Source organism: Polyergus mexicanus, unplaced genomic scaffold (genome assembly GCF_030449975.1).
Source record: "Polyergus mexicanus isolate NDT 795.1 unplaced genomic scaffold, iyPolMexi1.0 SCAF_9, whole genome shotgun sequence".
Taxonomy (NCBI): Eukaryota; Metazoa; Arthropoda; class Insecta; order Hymenoptera; family Formicidae; genus Polyergus; species Polyergus mexicanus.
Window position 1 is genome coordinate 7,288,976 of NW_027223329.1, and position 21,504 is coordinate 7,310,479.

Genomic DNA, 21,504 nt, shown 5'->3' on the forward strand with positions numbered 1-21,504 from the left:
TCCTCGTAAACTAAGTTGAGATGGCTCTCTGGCAGCATGAACGGGGAGATGTACTCTGTTCCTTGCCAAAAAATAGAAGAAGAAGAAGATACTCTAGCGATGAGCGGAGCAACGCTCAACAGTGTCGGCGAATTAACTTCGCTGCTGGAAGCCGATTGATCGCAGCTGGAAAATCCCCGCGACGCGATCCTGCCTTAATTAAGCGCCGCAAAGTGAATTCGAATGCGAAGAAAATGGATAATCGCAGGAAATATTCGGATAGTTAATACAATTGAAATTAATTCGAAATATCTATGCGCGATTTAGTGACAAATTATTCAACGCGTAAAAAGTGCGAAAAGGGTAATTAACATTGATTTACACGGTTCAAGAATAAATGCGCGAGTGACACATCTGATACGTCAACACGCTCGATCGCGTGACTCTCTCTCTCTCTCTCTCTCTCTCTCTCTTTCCCTCTCAGGGGAACCTTTTTACTTCTCTCTTCTACTCTCGCTCGCAGATTTCTTATATCGATCGGAATCAACGGAGTGAAAGATAAAGTTCAGGAAGACTCACGTATTTCCATATTTGTACGGAACTTTAAAATGTATCGAGCGTAATTTCGAAAACCGTCACACTTTTTCTTCTCTTTTTTCTTTCTCGATATTATATACAAGACGTCCGTCCATAAATGTCCGAACAAACTCATCTCACAACTGATTGAAGTTACAAGAAAATTTAATAAGAGAAATTAGCGCAGTTATTAGTCGTTTTTTTTTTTTTTTTTTTTTTATGGAACCTCTTCCCTTTTTATTGCATATTCTTATAGCTCTTCTTGAAATAGCTCTTTTTAAAATGCTGTAAAAAAATTTTTTTTAATTAAATATTTTTTGAATTATTTTACACTTTAATCTGACATATTTTGATATGAAAAATAAAATATCTCGTAAAATATTTAGTTTTCGATAATCTTACCGTAACACTTTTACGTACAAAATGAGACAAATCGGTTAATGTAAAAAGGGAACAATTAATTATTTAAAAGAATACATTGTAAATAATAATGTTTTTTTCTTAAAAACTATTATTTTCTTTATATTAATTGACTTGTCTCATCATTCTGTACGTGAAAGTATTACGGTAAGATTACCGAAAACTAAATATTTTACGAGATATTTTATTTTTTATATCAAAATACGTCAGATTAATAAGTAAAATAATTCGAAAAATAGTTAATGAAAAAAAATACTTTATTTAAAGCGTTTTGAAGAGGTCTGAAGAAGAGCTATAAAAATATATAATAAAAAATAAAGTTTCGTTTAAAAAAAAAACGATGGTTCGTAAAAAGATTTGTTTATATGCGCTTTATTTACCAAAAATTATGCTAATTTTTCTTATTAAACTTTCTTGTAACTTTCAATCGATTGTGAGGTAATTTGCTCGAACATTTATGCGCGGACACCTTGTACATAGAACTTCGCTGTTATCTAAAAAATCAACGTTCATCGTATTCTCCGAGGCAAATTCCAGAAAACTAATATGCGCATTCCGCATGACACACGAGTGGCGCATCAAGTGCAGCAGCGCGTCGGATTATGCATATGACGCTCCCAAGACATTCACCTTTTTCCCTTCAGCATCGCTTCGCTCCTAACGCGCTCCATTCGCTCGCGTAAACTCGCTCGGCCAAGGAGGATCCTCGTCGAAAGAATGGAAATCCTCGAGAGTCTCCTCTCCTCTGCTACCCTCAAGGGGATCGCTCGCCCGTCTCCTCTCGTCGCAACCTTGAGCGAGAACCGCGTACCTACACCGGTTATTGTAATAGCCGCCCGTCCCTCGCGTGTTCGCGTTTATCGGACCAGCCCAGCCGATGCTGGCAGAAGAAAGTTGGCGGAAGAAGAAAAACAGAGAGAAAGAGAGAGACGGAGAAAAGGAGAGAAGGGCAAACGAACGAGATGAGACGAAGAAGGAGAAGAGGAAAGAGTCGCTGATACCGGCCGTCAGAAAAACGCCTCTGGCGATTCATCAGAGTCGGCCGGGATTTTTTCTTCGTCGAAATAATCACCGGGGCCGGATTCTTACCGATTCTTGCCTGCCTACTCACCCGCCCGTTTCGCTCGGGCGTATACGCGTAACTGTAATGAGACGCGGCCCGAACGAAGGCCTGCACGTCGGATAGCGTTCGCCACGACAAGGAGTAGTATATTACTCGGGATGTATCACGCTCGCGAGCGATGAAATTTCGATTCGCGGAGGGCGTGTGTTCGTGTCTTTCGTGGGAATATCGTTAATCGAGAAACGCGAGGTTCGCGAGAGGAAGGTTGTTCCTCCGAGAGGATACGACGCCTCGCTTGAGCTTCCGCATCACATTCCTCGGCGAAAGGCATTCCGATCCATAAATTTGCGATCGTTCGATGAATCTCCGTCGAAGAGGTGATATCAAACGTGGCAAACTGTATCTTTTACTATCTTGCCTCTCTTTTTTTCTCTCTCGCGTAACGGAATGGGAATTGATTCCTTCGGAATCATAGAGACAGCGGGGTTTCTGTACCAAGGTTCTTCGTATAATGGCTGTTGATACGTTCTCAGTTTCGTATACGTACAAATACCAGGTATATAAATATGAAACCGGAATTTGCCCATAAATGGCCCTAGCTGTCAATGTAGTTACCGTCAAACCTCGTCATTGGCGCCATTTTCTTGTTTTGACATCTGATAAAGATTTTCAACTCACAACAATACAAGTTTCATACAACAGCATAGTTTTTAATAGCGTTGAACATGTCGAATTTTGTGCCTGGAAACTACGATTTGCGGACAGCATTGATTTTCTGTTACCGTTTGAAGAAAACAGCTGCAGAATCGCATCGAATGCTTGTCGAAGCTTACGGTGAGCATGCTCTTGGTAAATCACAGTGCTTTGAGTGGTTTAAAAAATTCAAAAGTGGCGATTTTGACGTGAGAAACGAAGAACGTGGAAGACTACCGAAAAAGTTTGAAGACAGCGAATTGCAAACATTGTTGGATGAGGATGACGCTACCGACAACAAATGATCGATTTGAATCAAGCTTTACGTGAAAAACGACCAGAATATCAAAAGAGGCAACACAAAGTGATTTTGCTTCATGATAATGCACCATCACACACAGCAAAATCGGTCAAGGAAACGATTGAGGCGTTTAGTTGGGAAATACTTTCGCATGCGGCTTACTCACTAGACTTGGCTCCATCCGATTACTACTTATTTGCATCGATGGGACACGCACTTGTCGAGCAGCACTTCACTTCTTACGAAAACGTACGAAAATGGCTCGATGACTGGTTTGCCTCAAAGGAGCAACAGTTTTTTTGGCGTGGCATCCACAAATTGTCAGAGAGATGGGAAAAATGTATAGCTAGCAATGGGCAATACTTCGAATAAAATATTTTTTATCATTTTCATACAATAAATGTCTATTTTCTATACAAAAATTCCGGTTTCATATTTATATACCAGGTAGATGATTTGTATTCTCTGCAGGAGTCTGCCTCGTATATTTTAGGATGCTGCTTTAAAAAGAAATGGCGGAGAAACACAGAATTTTAAAAAGCGCAAAGATTTAATAATCTTTCGAGTATATAACGGCGGCAATATTTTTTTAATCTTATTTTTAAATAATTAAGATACTCTTGATAATTTAAAAAATTTCGCCATTACGTGACTTTTATTACATATGATTTTTTAATTTAAATATTGGAATTAATTTTGAAACTTTATCCTCTAAAGATATTCCGTGGTAAAAAATTTAGCTAATGTAAGGCGGTGTTTTAACAGTAGCTGATTAAAGAATGCCGATAAAATCTTCAGAAGCGCACAGATTCGACAGTTTTCAATATTTAGACAAAAAGAAAACTCATTCAAAATAACTTCCAAAATACGTTCCAAGTTATTCGATTTAAGAGATTAGAATTAAGATATAGGCGTAAAATATTTTGAAGATTCTAAAATTTATAAATTCCGTAATAAAAGTCTAGTTAATCGAAGGAGTCGATTAGAGAAGGATATCGATAGCTTTTATGGGCTCTTATAGGCCGAGTGTCTTTGATAGTCTTCATCTCGGAGACTTCGGTAATCGCATAAATGTCCGTAAAGACGGTCACCCGCGCTTATACGTCTCTATTAAAGCAGTGAAATCGTGCCGTTTCTTTCGTCAGTAGTCTCATTCGAGTTAACAGGTTGCGGTTGATTCACCCAAACAGCGTGCGGCATCGATATAAGTATTTCGGGGCCCTCGGAGGGCACCGGAGATTTCGTCCGCGAGGGAACTCTCTCGAGATAATTGTCGGGACCGGATTCCACGGTGAGAGTCGGGTCGACTCCCCTTTCAAAATAATTAATAGTTCCAACAGTGGACCAGTCAGTTTCATTTAATAGCGAAACGACGCGTCCTTCGGGACGACCTGAAAAAACCTGCCCTCGCTATTAAAATAATTTTAGTGCGTCCTTTTTGTCCTAAAACACCGGAGAGATCGTTTCTTGTTTATCTCAAGATTAATTTATTCATAATTATTTTATTTTCGATCGTGAAATTATCATCGGAATATACCAAACAATATACAGGGTGTCCCCGACTTAAATGGCAAAACTTCAGGAGCGTGTAGGGGACCGAAAAGCTAAGACGGGAAGTCCTTTAGAGATTTGCTCGTTTTTGCTCCATTTTGGAGAAAATCACAAAAAAAAGAAACAAAACAAATTTTCCTTTTTTTTTTACTTATTTATTTACATTTTATTTATCTTATCATCTATTTAATGCAGATATCGTTCAAAATGTTGCCCTCTTGTAGCAATGCAAGCATTACATCTAGCACTGACCTCATTAATTGCAGTTAGACATCGTTCTAGTGATATTTGGTGCACTGCATCTATGATTCGATCTCATAATTACTCTCTTGCATTGATTGGCACCGCAAAGGTGATAACATCGAGTGTTTACATAGATAAGGAACCTTGAAGCAGAAAGTTTATTCGGTGCCAATCGACTCAAGAGAGCAACTGACAATGAGATCGAATTTTTGCGGTTTTCTCTAAAATAGAGCAAAAACGAGCAAACCTCTAAAGGACTTCTTGTCTTAGTTTTTCGGTCCCCTACACGCTCTTAAAGTTTTGCCATTTAAATTGGGGACACCTTGTATAGCAAATGAACGGGGTCCCTGTCGCGCATCAATGTTAACTATTAGACTTTAAAATTAGACAAGAGGAGCGGACGAAAGGTAACTCTCGTCTGAAAGCGGCGAGAAATTTCCATAATATTGGATGATTGCATAAGTTCGTGCCCGATTTTCATAGATGGCATTAAGTTGCTGCATGGCGGAGTTCTATTGTTTTCGTGTGGTAATTGTTGCTTACACCGAATAGATGACGTTGTATTATGTCAATTTAGCGTCAGACATTGTTCAGATAAGTCCATTTGTGCATAAGAGAAATCATTAAAAATGGAGAACAAAAGGTGCATTTGCGGCATGTAACGCTATATGAATTTCGGAAAGGCGTGAGTGTTGGGATTGCACAAAAAAAATATTCAAAGCGTTTATTTGGACCGCGCTCCTGCTCTCCGAACAGTCAAAAAGTGGTTTGGCAGATTTCGAAATGATGATTTCAACATGGAGGATCAACCCCGCTCTGGATGGCCTTCTGGCATTGATGATGACATTGTGCGTGCCTTAGTGGAAAGAAACCCAAGGATTACAACTGAGGATATTGCTGAGAGGCTGAACATCGACAATTCAACCGCTTTTCGTCATTTAAAAAAGCTTGGATACATTTCCAAGCTTGATACGTGGGTGCCGCATCTCCTGACTGAAAGGAATAAGCTGCAGGAAAACTGCAGGAGTCGCAATGGGAAATTCTGCAGCACCCGCCGTATTCTCCAGATATTGCGCCTTCAGATTTTTATCTGTTCCGGTCTTTGCAGAATAGTTTAAATGGCAAGAATCTCAATTCCGAGGAAGCTGTCGAAAACCATCTTACAAACTTTTTTCAAGAAAAACCAAGTTCTTTCTTCAAAAATGGAATCGACAAGCTTATAGATGGTTGGAAAACCATTGTAGAAAAGAATGGAGACTATATAATTGATTAATAAAAATGTTATCTCTAAAATATAATCTATTGAAGTTTATATTTAAACTTATGCAATCACCCAATATATATATATACTCGGATCCGAGCGGTTTTCTCGGGTCGAGTTGAGAAGAGAACGCGAGAAGAGAGAAAATGAGAAGAGATCCACGTGGGGTTACATGCTTCCCCAGTCGCTCCTCCCGATTACTGTCATCACTCCTGCCTTCACGTTCTTATTTCCGATATTTTTCAATGCCTTAAGGTAAGGAGTTCGAAGAACTGTCATCTCGAAGCTGCTTATTTTAAAGAAGTGAGAAGATTGCCCTCGTCCTTCTAATAAAATGAGAAATTTATCTTCTCTATTTCAAGCCAATCGAGGCCTTCCTTATTCCAACGATGACTGTATTAGAACCGCAATTCAACATGGCTTTCGCCAATAAGCAAATTGAATTTTCAAGTATAAATCAATCGTTATTCTAATCATTATTCTAATCACGATTTGATTTTATATTAATTTGTTTTATATAATAATGCTCTCCATTAAGAGAGCAGATTAAATAGAATATAATCTTTAATTTAATTTAATTATTTTATTTTATTTTATCTATTCTTTAAGTTTTATGGATACGCTGTTCGTGTTGAAAAATTGAATTTTATATTACAACTAGAATTTTTAAAAATAATTTATTGTTTTATTACTTAAATTAATTTATTATTTTTAATATATCTTTTTAATCATCTTATATTTTTTTATTTTTAATAATAATGTTGCTCTAATATATTCTCATCATCGAAGAGCATCCAATAAACAATTATGGCCAAGAGAAACAAGATCGCTAAATGAAATTCTCTAGCGAATTTAAATTTATCGATCTCTCCTTTCTTGGCAAAAAATTTGACGTCGATTTATCATTCCGTAGATGGATCCTGACGCAACGAGACGCGCGTCAGGGAGAGGACATAACAGATCGCAGGACCGCGCGGATTAGGTGCGAGCGGCCAGGATGGCGCAGTGGGGATGGACGTTGCTGATCCTGACGACCATCTGGGTGCTGGGCGACGGCTACCTGGCAGTGCTGCCGTCCAGCACGCCCGTCGGCACCCTCGTCTTCGAGGCCGGAGTGCCGCAACTGGGGGGTCGACGGAAATACGAGGCTTCGAGCGAGCGCACCGCCTGGTTCGCCCGGAAGCTCCTCAAAGTGCATCCGCACACGGGTCGCGTGACCCTAGCGAGGACACTGAGCTGCGATGGACTCCAATACCCGCGCGTCTTCACCTTTTACGTCGACTCGACGAGCTCCCGCCTCGGTAGACCCACCATCGATTACTACAGCCTGCCATTGAGGATCCTGATCACCGGATGCGGCGGGGAAAATCGCGATCTGGCAGCTACCAGGGGCTGGATGGCGGAGACTCTGGCCTCTTACGCGATGCCCAGCACCGACAGGTTGGATCAGAATTCAATCTTATCAATGTCAATTGGACTGATCAATGTCAATTAGTGACTTGTAATATTCGAGCTTAATTGGTTTGCTTGGAAATATATATACAGTATATATACAATATATATTTCTATATGTATATAAAGAGATTTTATGGCAAAAAGGAAACCTTCCTGGAAAGAAATAAAGTAATCAGTAATGATCGTAAATATATTAATTGTAACTTTAATAATTGGCTTGATTCAAGATATAGATATAATTTTTTTTATGATTGTATTTATATGCATATATAAAAATATATATAAATCTGCAACAAAAAATATACTGCAAAAATATATCTGCACCATAAATATATTAACTATAACAATTAAACCTATGAAAATTTTTTTTCTGATTGAAAATTTGCAAAATAGAATAATTTGCAGTCAAGATATATTGAAAAGCTGCTTAAAAACTTAAAATTTATAAGTAAAGATTTAATTACATCAATAGGTTTACCGAAGTGTGTCTGCGAACGTCTCAACTAGTAGCAGCTCTCCGCGATTTCCTACCGCAGACGGCCTTGAAGGAATGCGAAACCAGATGGGGCGGAGTGGCGGATCCCAGATTTCTCGTGGAGGGCGCCGCCGGAGATCTGGTCTCCGCCACCGAGCAATGCTTGGTGGATCCATTATGGAAAGTTTCGGTCAGCATGATTCTGCGTTGCACCGGTGATTCACGTCTGACTGACGCTGAGCATCGTCTCAAGATTGTGTTCCATCACCGTCAACTGGACGACACCGATTTGGGTAGAAGGGTGAGGCGGGAGTTAAAGAATCAGTCGCCGTACTTCGAGCAATCTTTCTACGTTGCCGCAGTGGAAGAGGAGAAAGAGCCAGGAGTATACGTGACTTCGGTAAGAGCTAGAGATCCCGAAAACGGCGCCGTGCGATATTCGATGAACTCTCTGATTGATGCGAGATCGCAGGCGCTATTAGCTCTCGATCCTGTGACCGGAAAAGTGACGACTCGTGCCAGACTGGACAGAGAGAACGTCGACGTACACTATTTTCGGGTAAGTACCAAAATCACAAAGTCGGAGAAGATGATTTTAACACAAGGAATATATAAATTGCATAAATAAGTTGTCATATTTTTTTACAGGTACTGGCAGTAGATGACTCGTTCCCACCGCGAACAGGCACAACGACTCTTCAGGTCAATGTATTAGATGCGAACGATCACGCACCCAGTTTTGAATGGTCGGAATATGATGCGTCAGTACGAGAGAGTGTCCCCGTGGGCTCCACTGTGGTTACAGTCAAAGCCACGGACCAGGACACCGGCAGAAACGCCGAGGTGGAGTATTCTATCGTTTCTATCACGGCAGGTGGTACTACCACGCATACAGAAGACGCGGCAACTTTCAGAATCGATTCTAGGTTAGTAGATATCAGCTTGTTATTTTCTTCTTTCTTAAAATCCCTTTTAAAATTTAAGAAAATTATACTTTGCCATATATTATATATAATAAATCCTATATACACAGAATATTTTATATATTTATTCATGGAAGGCTCTTACAACAAAATTTCTCATAACATCAAGCTTCAAATTAAATTTTGTACAAGTCTGATATGGATAAAACAAAAATAATCTTCATCCATTTTCAGATCCGGCGTAGTCACCACACGCATCGCGCTCGATCGCGAGGTGACCGAAGTTTATACAGTGGTGCTCAGCGTTACGGATCAAGCAACACTATCCTCGACACGACGAAGCGCGAATGCGACTCTGGTGGTGCACGTGCTGGATGATAACGATAATTATCCGCAATTCACTGAACGCACGTACTCGGCGTCCGTGTCGGAGGATTTGGACTACACGACTAATCCGGTGGTGGCTCATATCCGGGCGACGGACGCGGACGCCGGCGCCAACGCGGCTGTTCGCTATGCCATCATCGGCGGCAACACGCAGAACACATTCTCCATCGACTCGATGAGCGGCGACGTTGTTTTGGTCAAGCCGCTCGACTACGAATCTATCAGAAACTACAAAATCGTCATACGCGCCCAGGATGGCGGCTCGCCCGCTCGATCCAACACAACTCAGTTGTTGGTGATGGTCAGAGATGTGAACGACAATGCACCGCGATTCTACACGAGCCATTTTCAAGAATCAGTGTCAGAGAATGTGCCGTTAGGTTATTCGGTATTGAGAGTACAGGCGTACGATGCTGACGAGGGTAACAACGCGCTTATCAAATATAACATCGGCGCGCGCGACTTCACTGGCGCCTCTACAGAAAACTTTCCCATCACAGTTAATACGGAGACTGGATGGATTTACACGACGAAGCAATTGGATCGCGAAGAATGCTCGAGGTATTAATTTCTTTCATTGAATACTACAATAGATTGTAAACACTTAGTCGGAGTTGTGAAAAGATTATAATATAAAAAATTAGCGTATATGTTATAGGAAGTTTATAGAAAGTATTTAAAGCTAGTAATCGAAAACAAAAAATAATTTATTATATTTTATAAATTTCAATGAAAACAAATTCTTTTATAAATGTGACGCAAAATTTTTTTATCTCAGATACCAATTTATCGTAGTCGCGGCGGACTCTGGCGAGGAACCAAAATCCGCGAGCGCGACGGTGATTCTCACAGTGACCGATGTAAACGATAACGATCCTTATTTCGAGCCGAAGAACTACGAGGCCATAATATCCGAAGACGATCCGCCGGGCACTCCGGTCGCCTCGGTGACTGCTACTGATCCAGACGAGGACGCTAGGATCCACTACGAGATTACGGGCGGCAACACGCGCGGACGCTTCTCCATCGCGTCGCAGAACGGCCGCGGCCTCATCACCGTTGCCCAGCCGCTTGATTACAAGCAGGAAAAGCGATTCGTTCTGACGGTAACAGCTTCGGATAGCGGCGGCCGCACCGACACCGCCCTGGTCTACGTTAACGTATCGGACGCCAACAACTTTTCGCCAGTGTTTGAGAACGCGCCGTACTCGGTCTCCGTATTCGAGGACGCGCCGGTTGGCGTGACCGTCCTGGTGGTCAGCGCCACCGATTCTGATGTTGGCAAGAACGCCCAGATCACTTACAGCTTGGCCACTGATAATGGCGAACAAGCAATCAACGAGTTCACCATCAATCCACAGACCGGAGCGATCACGACGACTAAAGCGCTCGATCGCGAAATAGTACCCTCGTACTTGTTAACGGTGACCGCCCGAGACGGCGGGATACCGCCATTGTCAGATACCACCGACGTGGAAATTTCTGTTACGGACGTGAATGATAATGCGCCGGTCTTCGAGGCGCCGCAATATCACGGATCAGTTCCTGAAGATGTTTTAGTGGGTACCAGTGTGCTCAGGATTGCAGCGACTGACGCGGACACTGATCTCAATGGCCGGGTGACTATAATTTTTTTTTAAATTATGATTAAATAAATAATTAAATGTTGCTTTCTTGAGTTTTTAATGAATTCAATACATGTTTCAGGTGAGGTATGCTTTAGAGGATGACGGTGACGGCGCATTCGCAATTGATTCTACGACAGGTATCGTTAGAACCGCGAAGCCGCTGGACCGAGAATCGGTGGCGCGTTACGCGTTAAAAGCCGTTGCCATAGATCGCGGTTCACCCGCGCTTTCATCCGTCGTTCCAGTCATCGTCAAAATCGAGGACATCAATGACTCGCCGCCCGCCTTCGAAAATGACAAGATTGTTCTTTATATCGCCGAGAATTCGCCGATCGGTTCAACTGTCGGCGAAATATACGCCCACGATCCAGACGAGGGTCCAAACGCGATGGTGCAATACAGCATCATTGGGGGCGAAGACTCCAACAGCTTTGCCCTAAATATTCGGCAGGGAGCCGATCGGGCGGAGCTCATTACTCTCGAGGAACTGGACTATGAATCGCCAAAGAAGAGATTCGAACTTGTGATGCGCGCCGCATCGCCGCCACTGCGCTCTGATGCACTTGTGCAGATTCTAGTGACCGATGTGAACGATAATGCACCGATGCTCAAGGATTTTCAAATCATCTTCAACAACTTTAAGGATTTCTTTCCGACCGCGCCGATCGGCCGTATACCGGCAATGGACGCCGATGTTACTGACAATCTCGTCTACAGCATCCTCGCTGGTAACAACGCGAATTTGATTGATCTCAACAAAACCTCCGGAGAGATCCGGCTGTCACCGCAGCTCAACACCAATGTTCCGCGAGTGGCGACCATGGAAGTCGCCGTGACGGACGGCATCAACGAAGCGAAGGCCACGATGACGTTGTCGGTGCGTTTGATCACCGATGAGATGCTGTTGAACTCGATTACAGTGAGACTGGACGACATGACAGTGGAAGCGTTTCTCAGTCCTCTTCTGGGTTACTTTCTGGACGGTCTGGCAGCTATCATTCCGTGCCCACGCGAAAACATCTTCCTTTTTAGCATTCAGGAAGACGCAAACGTAAACGCTAAGATCCTAAATGTGAGTTTTTCGGCGCGCAGAGTGGAACCTGGCACGATCGACGAGTTTTACAGCCCGCAGTTTCTTCAAGAACGGGTCTATCTAAATCGCGGTATCTTGGCAAGACTGGCGACGGTCACAGTTTTACCTTTCGACGACAATCTTTGCGTTAGAGAACCCTGTTTAAATTTCGAGGAGTGCCTGACGGTATTGAAGTTTGGCAACGCGTCCGGTTTTGCCAGCAGCGATACAGTTCTTTTCCGACCCATCTATCCGGTGACGACGTTTGCCTGCAGATGCGGCCGCGGCTTCACCGGTAGCCGCGAAGCCTATATGTGCGACACCGAAGTGAACCTGTGCTACTCGAATCCGTGCGCGAACGGTGGCACTTGTCACAGACGAGAAAACGGATACTCGTGCATCTGCATGCCTGACTTCACCGGCGAGAATTGCGAGATCTCGTTAGACCATAACGCTTGCTTGACGCCTGGCGTTTGCAAGGGCGATTCTCAATGCACCGCTCTCAAGAATACCGGCGATTTCATCTGCGAGAATTGCCCCGTAACCGCAGTGGAGAACGTGACACCGTTCTGCGAGCTTAGAGCGCGCAGCTTTGGTCCGGCGACATTTCTCACCTTTGCCTCTCTCAAACAACGTCATCGTCTCCATCTCAGACTAAAGTTTGCTACCGAGCTGACCGACAGTCTCTTACTCTATAATGGCAGGTACAACGAACGTCATGACTTCATCGCCCTGGAAATCGTGGATTCGCAGGTGCAGTTCAGCTTTTCTCTCGGTGACGAGGTGACCCGTGCCACGGCGGGCATTCTCGGTGGAGTCTCGGACGGACGATGGCACGAAGTCGAGGTCTCCTACATCAATCGAACGGTGACGGTGTCCTTGGATGATTGCGATATCGCACTCGCTTTGGAACATGGCGAGAGGCTAGGACCGAGATGGAACTGCGCCGGCAGGAGCGAGAAAATTCTCGAGGAACGCTGCGGACTCGTCACCGAAACCTGCCACAGATTTCTCGATCTAACCGGACCATTGCAACTTGGCGGTCTACCAGCGATCCCATCCGATTTTCAAATTCGCAACAAGGACTATGTTGGCTGTATCAGTGATTTCTACATCGATCACATTTTCGTCGACTTGAACTCCTTCGTGGCTGATAACGGCACCCATGCCGGTTGCCCTGAGAAGACCACCTTCTGTGCCTCATCGCCCTGCAGGTAATAATTGACAAAAAAATATAACATTTGCCAAATTAAAATTTAAAAGACTAATATCAAATTATTATAATGCAAAATTTTTATATATTTTATACTACATTTTTTAGCGGATAAATTAAAAGAAAAAACAATGTATCGGCTTGAAACAAATTGAGAAGGCAAAGCTTTATTAAAATTATAATATTGCTAAAATTAATTTTTTAAAGAGTAAAATTAAAGATGTAGAGAACCAATTAATAAGAAATTTGTGCATTTTCTATTAATCTTATATACACGTAAAATTAATCTTAAAATATTAATATAATTCATGAATATTTTAACGGTGGATTCTAAAGTCATCTTTATGTATAATCATAAATTTCGAACAAAAATTAGCAAAATAATTTTTTAACCGAACAAGACAAAATCTGAAAAAAAAAAAAGAAAAAAAGAATACTAAAAGAATTAAATATATAGCACAATTTTTTAACACGATATTATAGATATAAAGAAATACACGTTACTTTCCAAACTTAATTTATTGCTGCTAAAGCAATGTTATATTTAATAACTGAAGAAAAAACACGTCTATTATTCTTTTCGCGCTACTGTATGTTTACGCTTTTTGTGTTTACTGTTTATATATAGTTTGCTCTTGCTTGGCTGTTTTCTGACTGTCGACTGTTGACTTAGTTTTCATAGCGAGAGTTCCGGAAGCGCAGGTAGATATGTCTGCCTGCGTCTTTCACTCTTGTTGCGGATATTTTATTACCTAAAAATATTACAATTTTAATATCATAATATTTAATTTGTAGTGTATAAAATAAAAAAGAAATGACACGATAAGTAAATAAATTGAATTACTTTTATACTGTGTTTGACATTTTACTTTCACATTTATTTTATCCTAATCTCTGTTTGGTACCTGTCTCGTTTACTTTTATTTCTGCTACAGGTATATAATTGCGCTGTTTCTTAGACTCTTGATCATTTAACAATCATTGAGCTTTTCGGCTTTTTATCTTTTTATGGATAATTTTGATTTTCTCCGACAATTTTATCGATGGTAAGTGGTCATGAGCAAAGGATCCACGGGTTTCTTTTTAATACGTTATTTTTTTTCTATCTTTTTTTATAATGAATGGTTGCTTCGAACAATATCTGACAGTTCGATTTTTGGAAGAGTTTTCCTTTCTCTCTCTCTCTCTCTTCGTCACGAGTTTGGATATTGTTTTCCCGTAAACAATTATAGAATCACAACTAAAAGCTTTTTCATAAATCTCTTATTGTCGGCACTAAAATTTTCATTTAATTCTAATTTTTTTATTTTACTATTTGATTAAAATCATTTGTTTGTTCGTATATAAATGTATAATTTAAGATGACTTGAATCTATAATAAGTTAAAATGTTTTATCGTAATGAACATTAAGACTAAGAAGAATGATTTACATTGTGCTCGAATAATCCTTTTTTACGCAGAAATAATGGAAAATGCCGCGAAGTATGGGCAGGTTTTCTTTGCGAATGCGAGGACGCGTTCGCTGGCCCAACCTGCGCCGAGGAGGTCGGCCAACCATGGATGTTTCATGGGCATGGTATGCTCAGCTTCAACCCGCTGCTACGACCGATTCAGTTGCCTTGGCTGACCGCCCTGAGTCTTCGAACGCGAGAGCGACAGGCGTTCGTTATGAACGTGCAAATCGGCCAGAACAGCTCAGTGCTACTCGAGATCCGAGATGGGAAGCTAATAGTCTCATTAGACGGCGCGGACGTAATTGGTACTATCGGCATCGTCGCGGATGGCGAATGGCATCGATTAGAAATCCTTTGGCAGAGCGGCCACGTGTCCCTAGATATCGATTACCGGGATCGACCAACAACTCTGCCACTACCCGCCAAGCTGCAGGGTCTTTACGTCGGTCGAATACTCGTAGGCGGCCCCGACCAGACTATCGACACTCAATTGAAACCTTTGTACGGTTGCTTGCAGAACATTCGGGTTGGGTCGAATCAGAGTCTACTCCACCGCCCGACAGTGAAGGAGAACGTGAGCGTCGGTTGCCCATCGAAATCCAAATGCGAAATCAATTGCGATCCGGAAACTACAATCTGCCTATCCCGTTGGCAGTCCAGCGAATGCGTATGCGCCGCTGGTTACGTTGGGCCCAAGTGCGAGCCCGTGTGCGACCTACATCCGTGCAAGCAAACTGGCGACTGCTCGAAGGACGTAACTACGTCGAAGCATGGTTATCGTTGCGATTGTACGTCATCCGAGTACACAGGCAATTATTGCGATATCAGAGCCGATCAGCCCTGTCCGGCAACCTGGTGGGGCACGCCGGTATGCGGCCCGTGCCACTGCGACGAGACTAAGGGCTACGATCCAGCCTGTAACAAAACCACCGGCGAATGTTACTGCAAAGAGAATCATTATCAACCGACCGGGCTCAAAGAATGCATACCTTGCGAGTGCTATGTGATTGGCAGCTTCGGACCACGTTGCGATAGCGAGACCGGTCAATGTCGCTGCCGAACCGGAGTGATCGGTCGAGCATGCACCGACTGTCCGAATCCTTATGCCGAGGTGAGGAGAATATATAAGAGTCAGCGTTATAATATCTTCAAGATAAATTTACTAGATAAATTGAAAAGACAAAACTGATTATAAAATTGATAGATACATTTTAATTATACATAATGCATTATTTTATCAAAGAAAATAGAATAAGAAACGCTTTCTATAAAAGTATATAATATAAATATCAATATTATTTATATTATATTAATAAATATGAATATTTATTAATATGTATTTATTAATATGTTTTAGGTAACTCTAAGGGGATGTGAGGTAGTCTATGACGGCTGTCCTAGATCATATTCGGATGGTTTGTGGTGGTCGCGGACTCTCTTCGGGATGACAGCCATCGAGGATTGTCCCGGCACCGCCGAAGGCAAGGCCTCGAGATCCTGTGACGACAAATTGGGCGGGTGGCAATCACCTGATCTCTTCAACTGCACCTCGGAGGCTTTCGTCGAGCAACGACATCAGCTCGCGGCCCTGGAGACCAAGGATCTCACGTTGAACACCTACGTAGCTGTAAAGATGGCGAAGGACGTTCATCGAGCAGTGAACATTACCAGGGAGATGTACGGAGCGGATCTTCTGGTAGCGGAATCTCTGCTGGTGACGTTGCTAAGTTACGAAGAGAGCCTGGTGGGATTGAATTTGACTCACAGTCAGGATAAGGATTATGTTTCCCATCTAATCGGTATAGCTGGAGCGATTCTGAAATCCAAGTACAAGGAGAAATGGGAGAAGATAGGAGAACTCAATGGAGATAGTCCCGATAAGATTTTGAACGCTATGGCGAATTATCTGAAGACTCTAACGGCATCGCAACACGATACTTTCACCAGTCCTTTTGAAGTGGTCGATAGTAATGTTGGTGAGTGATTTATTCTCTCTTCAATTTAATTATCTTAGTTATTAAAAGACTTCGTTATCCAATTTTTATAAACTATTTATTATTTTCCGCATTTTTATTATTTCAATATTTTTAAAAAATAAAAGTAATTTAATTTTTTTACTTAGAAAATAAATTTGAAATGTATTGTGAAACATCTTAAATATAATCTAGTTTGTAATAATATAATAAAGTGTAACAATTAATTTTAATTTTAAATAATATAAAGACAGTGAAATCTATATACAATTCTCGTACAATAAATATTATACTTTATTTGATAAAAAGAATAGATTTGTTTAAAAGACGTTTATTTATCGTTAAATATATGTGTCATATTTTAGTACTCGGTCTAGATATCGTAACATCGGAGAGTCTCTTTGGCTATGAGACCGCCGAATATAAGGAAGATCTTGCCTTATCAACGGCAAGGCCTTCGGAAGCCGATCGCAAGATCATCCTCCCCGATACCTCTGCATTTCTTAGTTCATCGGCGCATTTTGGTCCATCTATCAGCTTCCCGAAATACAACAATTATATGGCCGATCCGAATAGATTCGACCCGTACTCAAAGATCCAAGTGCCGCTCGACACTCTGGGAATCAAACCTCTCGTACAGGGCGAGCTGAATGTCAAGAACAGCCTAAGCAATCGAAAGGCCGTGCTAAGTTACGTACAGTACAAAGAACTCGGTACTCTTTTGCCGCAAAGGTGTGTGGTGACGTTGCTATTATTACTTGTTATTTTAATTTAATTATTTTTAAAAATTTATAGGATAATTTTAATCTTATATTATGTATAATTATAACAATTATATTGATATAAATAATTATTTCGCATATTACATTTTACATTTTGTATAAATTTTGTACAATTTTACAAACCTATATGAATTTTTTTTGAAATTGTGCATTTTGAGCAAAGTTTGAAAAAATGGATAAATAATTTTAATGGTGATATTTAATATCACAGATTCGACGATTCGGTCGCAGTTAGATGGGGTGTAGAAGTAGCAGTTGGCTCGCCTGTAATGACCGTCTCAGTATTGGTTCCTTCGGACAACGGTTACGAGTCCTTAACCGGAATCCCTTTGCAATCGCCGGTCCAAGTTCGACTTTGGCTCAACGAAAATGACGATTTTAAGACTAGAACAAATCCACAGTGTGTCCATTGGAGCACGGCGAGAGGGTAAAAAAAATTAATTAAATTTTTATATGCATAGATCAAGAAAAATTACAATTTATTGTATATTAAATAATTTTAAAATTATTATTTTTATTTAATAATTTTAATAATTTTGAAATATTTGATAATTTAACTAATTTAATATAATAATTAATTTTATTTCACTTTATCTTGATAAAAATTTTGTGTGAAAGCTGGTACAAAATAATTTGTTTTGATTATCGATGAATTTCAGAGTCGGCGAATGGAGCCGAATGGGCTGCACGACGGAAATTGAGGACAATTCTCTGTCATTCGGTACCATTGTGAATTGTTCCTGCTTGCAATTGTCCACCTTTGCCATACTGACGGACGTCCTTGATCTGGAGTACGTTCCCGAGCCATCCCTGTTGGAGGATGTGACTAGCTACAGCGCGTTTATGCTCGCTCTGCCGCTATTATTATCCGCCCTCTTGATCTTGGCGTTAATTCGTGGCGGAGGTACCAATTCCAACAGTATCCACAAGAACTTGGTATTGTGTGTTTTCGTCGCGGAGGTTCTGTACTTGATCGCGCTCAAAGCCAGAGGTCCTCTGATTTCTAACGAGTTCCCGTGCAAACTGACGGCAATAGGACTACATTACGCTTGGTTGAGCACTTTCGCCTGGACCCTCGTGGATTCTGTTCATCTATATCGGATGTTGACAGAGATGAGGGATGTGAATCACGGACAGATGAGATTTTATTACACCATGGGATACGGTCTACCGGCTGTCATCGTTGGACTTACCATCGGCGTCAGAGCAGATCAATACGGAAATTTCTATTTGTAAATTGATATTTTTTATTTCTTAAAAAAAAATTATCTTAGAGATAGAAGCATCTAAAAATAGATACTTAATTAATAATTATATAGTTATTTGAAAATTGCCTCTTTTGTTAAAGAAAAAAAGTAAATAATAGAAGAAAGTTGTAATAATACAATATTTTTATTGTAATAAAATATGGTGATTTTTTCGAAACTGTGAATTGCTAAAATAAAATAGAATTCTTTTAAATGTGATCTTGAACATATAAATTTTTGCTTGCTATTCTAGTTGCTGGCTGTCCATCTACGAGACCGTGATCTGGTCACTAATAGGACCTGTCTGCGCAGCCGTGTTGGTAAACTTTTGCATTCTCGTGATGTGCATTCGCGCAGCTTTTACTTTGAAGGAGCACATTATGGGTTTTGGAAATTTGCGAACGCTATTATGGCTCTCCGTAGCATCGTTGCCCTTATTAGGATCGACATGGACCCTAGCGGTTCTCAATGCATCCGAGAACTCGCCGACTCTATCGTACTTGCTGAGTGTTACCATCGTGGTTCACGCAGCATTCAGCCTGATCGGCTATTGTTTCATCAATGGCAGAGTGAGGAGAAATTTGTATCAGAGTTTGTTAAGATGTATTGGCAAAAAGACACCTTTGCTGGAAGGCAGCATGGGTAACGGAAGTAGCAGTCAAAATGTGAATGCTCACTCGGTATGTAAATTCAAAAATCTTGTTTTGTTTTATATTTTAAAGAAACACAATACAAAAGAGAGTTCATGCCTTGTTTTATATTTCAAAAGAAGATGGAAAAGATTTTAAATATAGATTAAGAACATTTGAAAAAAATGGCTTTCTTAAAATTATATTTGTAGAGTAATTATTAAAGTAATTCCAAGAGTCATAAAAATTTAAATAAACATATATTGTAATGAATTATGATGATCATATTTCAGCGTTCGGCATTGGCTTACTCTTCGACCTACACCGGAGCTGAATCTGCATGTAGGAGAGTCCATGTCGGCGTGTCAACGAGCAGCACGACTTCAAGAAGTACAAATAAAACAGGCTCAAGCCCTTATCGTAGCGATACACACTTGAGACATACGTCAACATCTACGAGCAACTACAACAGCGATCGAGATCCGTATTTATCGTCCAGGAGTCATCGATCAGCGCTACCCGCTCGACAAGGTACAGTTTATGATGAAATTTATTAAATATGCATTTTAAAATAAATTTATTAGAAAAATCCTGAAATTTTAAGATATTAAATAAAATATTATTATAATATATTATTGTATCATAATATTATTCTAATACATTATATATTATAATGTATCATTTGTTTTTCCTTTTTTAATTTTGATTTGTATTTAAAATCATTATTTTCATTAACATTATAAAAAAAAAACTAATTTTTATTGATAATTCAAATCAAACAAGAATATTGTACGTAATGCATATAATTTCACGTCAATATTACAGTGGATTCTACGGAGGTGAGAAGCCAGCGCAGAGAATCGGAAACAGACTCAGACGGCTCTCAAGCCGAAGGAGGCGGAAGAAGCCTAGATCTCGCCAGCTCGCATAGCTCCGATGAGGACGACGTCACGTCGAGGTCCCACAGGAACATGGGAGTGTCTACACAGCAGCATGTCGCCCATAGCTACCTGCCCAACATTCATACTAATCCCGCCGAACACTTAAATATACTTTGCTCGAATGCCGAGCTGTTCCCCAACATCAAACCTATCTACGCCCCTCGATGGAGCTCCCAACTGCCGGAAGCATATTTATCATCAAATGGTGAGATTAATTTGTTTATATTATTATTATATATATATATGTGTGTGTGTGTGTAATATAATAGTTATGCATTATTATGAAGAGCTCTATATAACTTTTTACAAAAGAGAATTGATAAACATTAATGCTGTTTGCAGTGATGGACGTGCGTGGTAGCCAATGGTCTGGCGGCACTATGTCGGACAACGAGATAGCCTCGAATAAGACTTCGAGTCCCAATCCGCTGCCGTATCCAGAGATGAGCTCGCCGCAGAAGAATCAGCCAGACGAAAATTATTCAGAGGGCGAGGAAAAGGTGCATCATCTGGGTGAGAAATATCTGTTCCCGTATACCGCTGAGGAAGATCACACGGTATCACCCACACCATACATGTTGTCCATATCGTCGCGTATCTTGGCGTCCAGCATGAGCCATCATTCACAGAACTCGAATCACGAGAACCTGAGTGGTTCCGAGCAGCGCTACGGCAGCCTGAAGCGAGGTCAGAGCCTGCATAGCTCGCAGCATGACAATCTCAGCGGCTCCGAGAGATACGGTAGTCTGAAACGGGGCAAGATGGGCACCCCGACGGTGCTGGAAGACACGCCCGAATATATCCTGCCAATGAGCGGGAGGATACTGTCGAGCTCGTTGACTCACGATCTGCAACACAGCAATGAGTTGGCGGCGCTCAGGCAACAGCAGCAACAGCAGCAATACGAACAGACCATCACCGAGACCGAGTGAGTATATCATGCTTGTTTTTGGGAGACTTACTTATCAATCGGGTATATCGAATGGGAGCTTTTTTTAAAGTAAACGGTAGAAGGTTTAGATTAAGCTTTTATGTACGATGGATTTGATGCATGAATCGAATATGAAAAGTATTTAAAATTACCTTCTCATATATATAGTTTTTTTGCATAGAGAAACAGTATCTTCTTTTAAGAAAATAATAGTGTGAAGAGTGTTACATAAGTATCTTATGCAATGTACTGAAAAAAAAAACTTTCTGTTTCAACAAATTGGAGTATTGGATTTTAAAATGAAGT

General features: G+C 41.0%; 1 protein-coding gene across 6 annotated transcripts in view; it reads left to right on the forward strand.

Moving 5' to 3' along the window:
- Positions 1-21,504, forward strand: part of Stan (protocadherin-like wing polarity protein stan) — a 34,808-nt gene that overhangs the window by 11,613 nt on the left and 1,691 nt on the right. For 5 of the 6 annotated variants that reach the window (XR_011447406.1, XM_070302177.1, XM_070302173.1 and 2 more), the window contains 15 exons: positions 7,001-7,527; positions 8,015-8,576; positions 8,666-8,943; positions 9,175-9,888; positions 10,106-10,946; positions 11,035-13,241; positions 14,702-15,806; positions 16,053-16,671; positions 17,034-17,400; positions 17,662-17,877; positions 18,110-18,682; positions 18,951-19,377; positions 19,620-19,857; positions 20,152-20,472; positions 20,610-21,195. Coding sequence is in view for 5 of the 6 variants with exons in the window: in XM_070302177.1 (XP_070158278.1) it covers positions 7,085-7,527; positions 8,015-8,576; positions 8,666-8,943; positions 9,175-9,888; positions 10,106-10,946; positions 11,035-13,241; positions 14,702-15,806; positions 16,053-16,671; positions 17,034-17,400; positions 17,662-17,877; positions 18,110-18,682; positions 18,951-19,377; positions 19,620-19,857; positions 20,152-20,472; positions 20,610-21,195 (9,497 nt within the window). In the remaining variant the exon portion in view is untranslated. Of the gene's footprint in view, positions 1-6,963; positions 7,528-8,014; positions 8,577-8,665; positions 8,944-9,174; positions 9,889-10,105; positions 10,947-11,034; positions 13,242-14,701; positions 15,807-16,052; positions 16,672-17,033; positions 17,401-17,661; positions 17,878-18,109; positions 18,683-18,950; positions 19,378-19,619; positions 19,858-20,151; positions 20,473-20,609; positions 21,196-21,504 lie in introns of those variants that run through there. The other variant, XM_070302176.1, reaches the window with a different exon arrangement.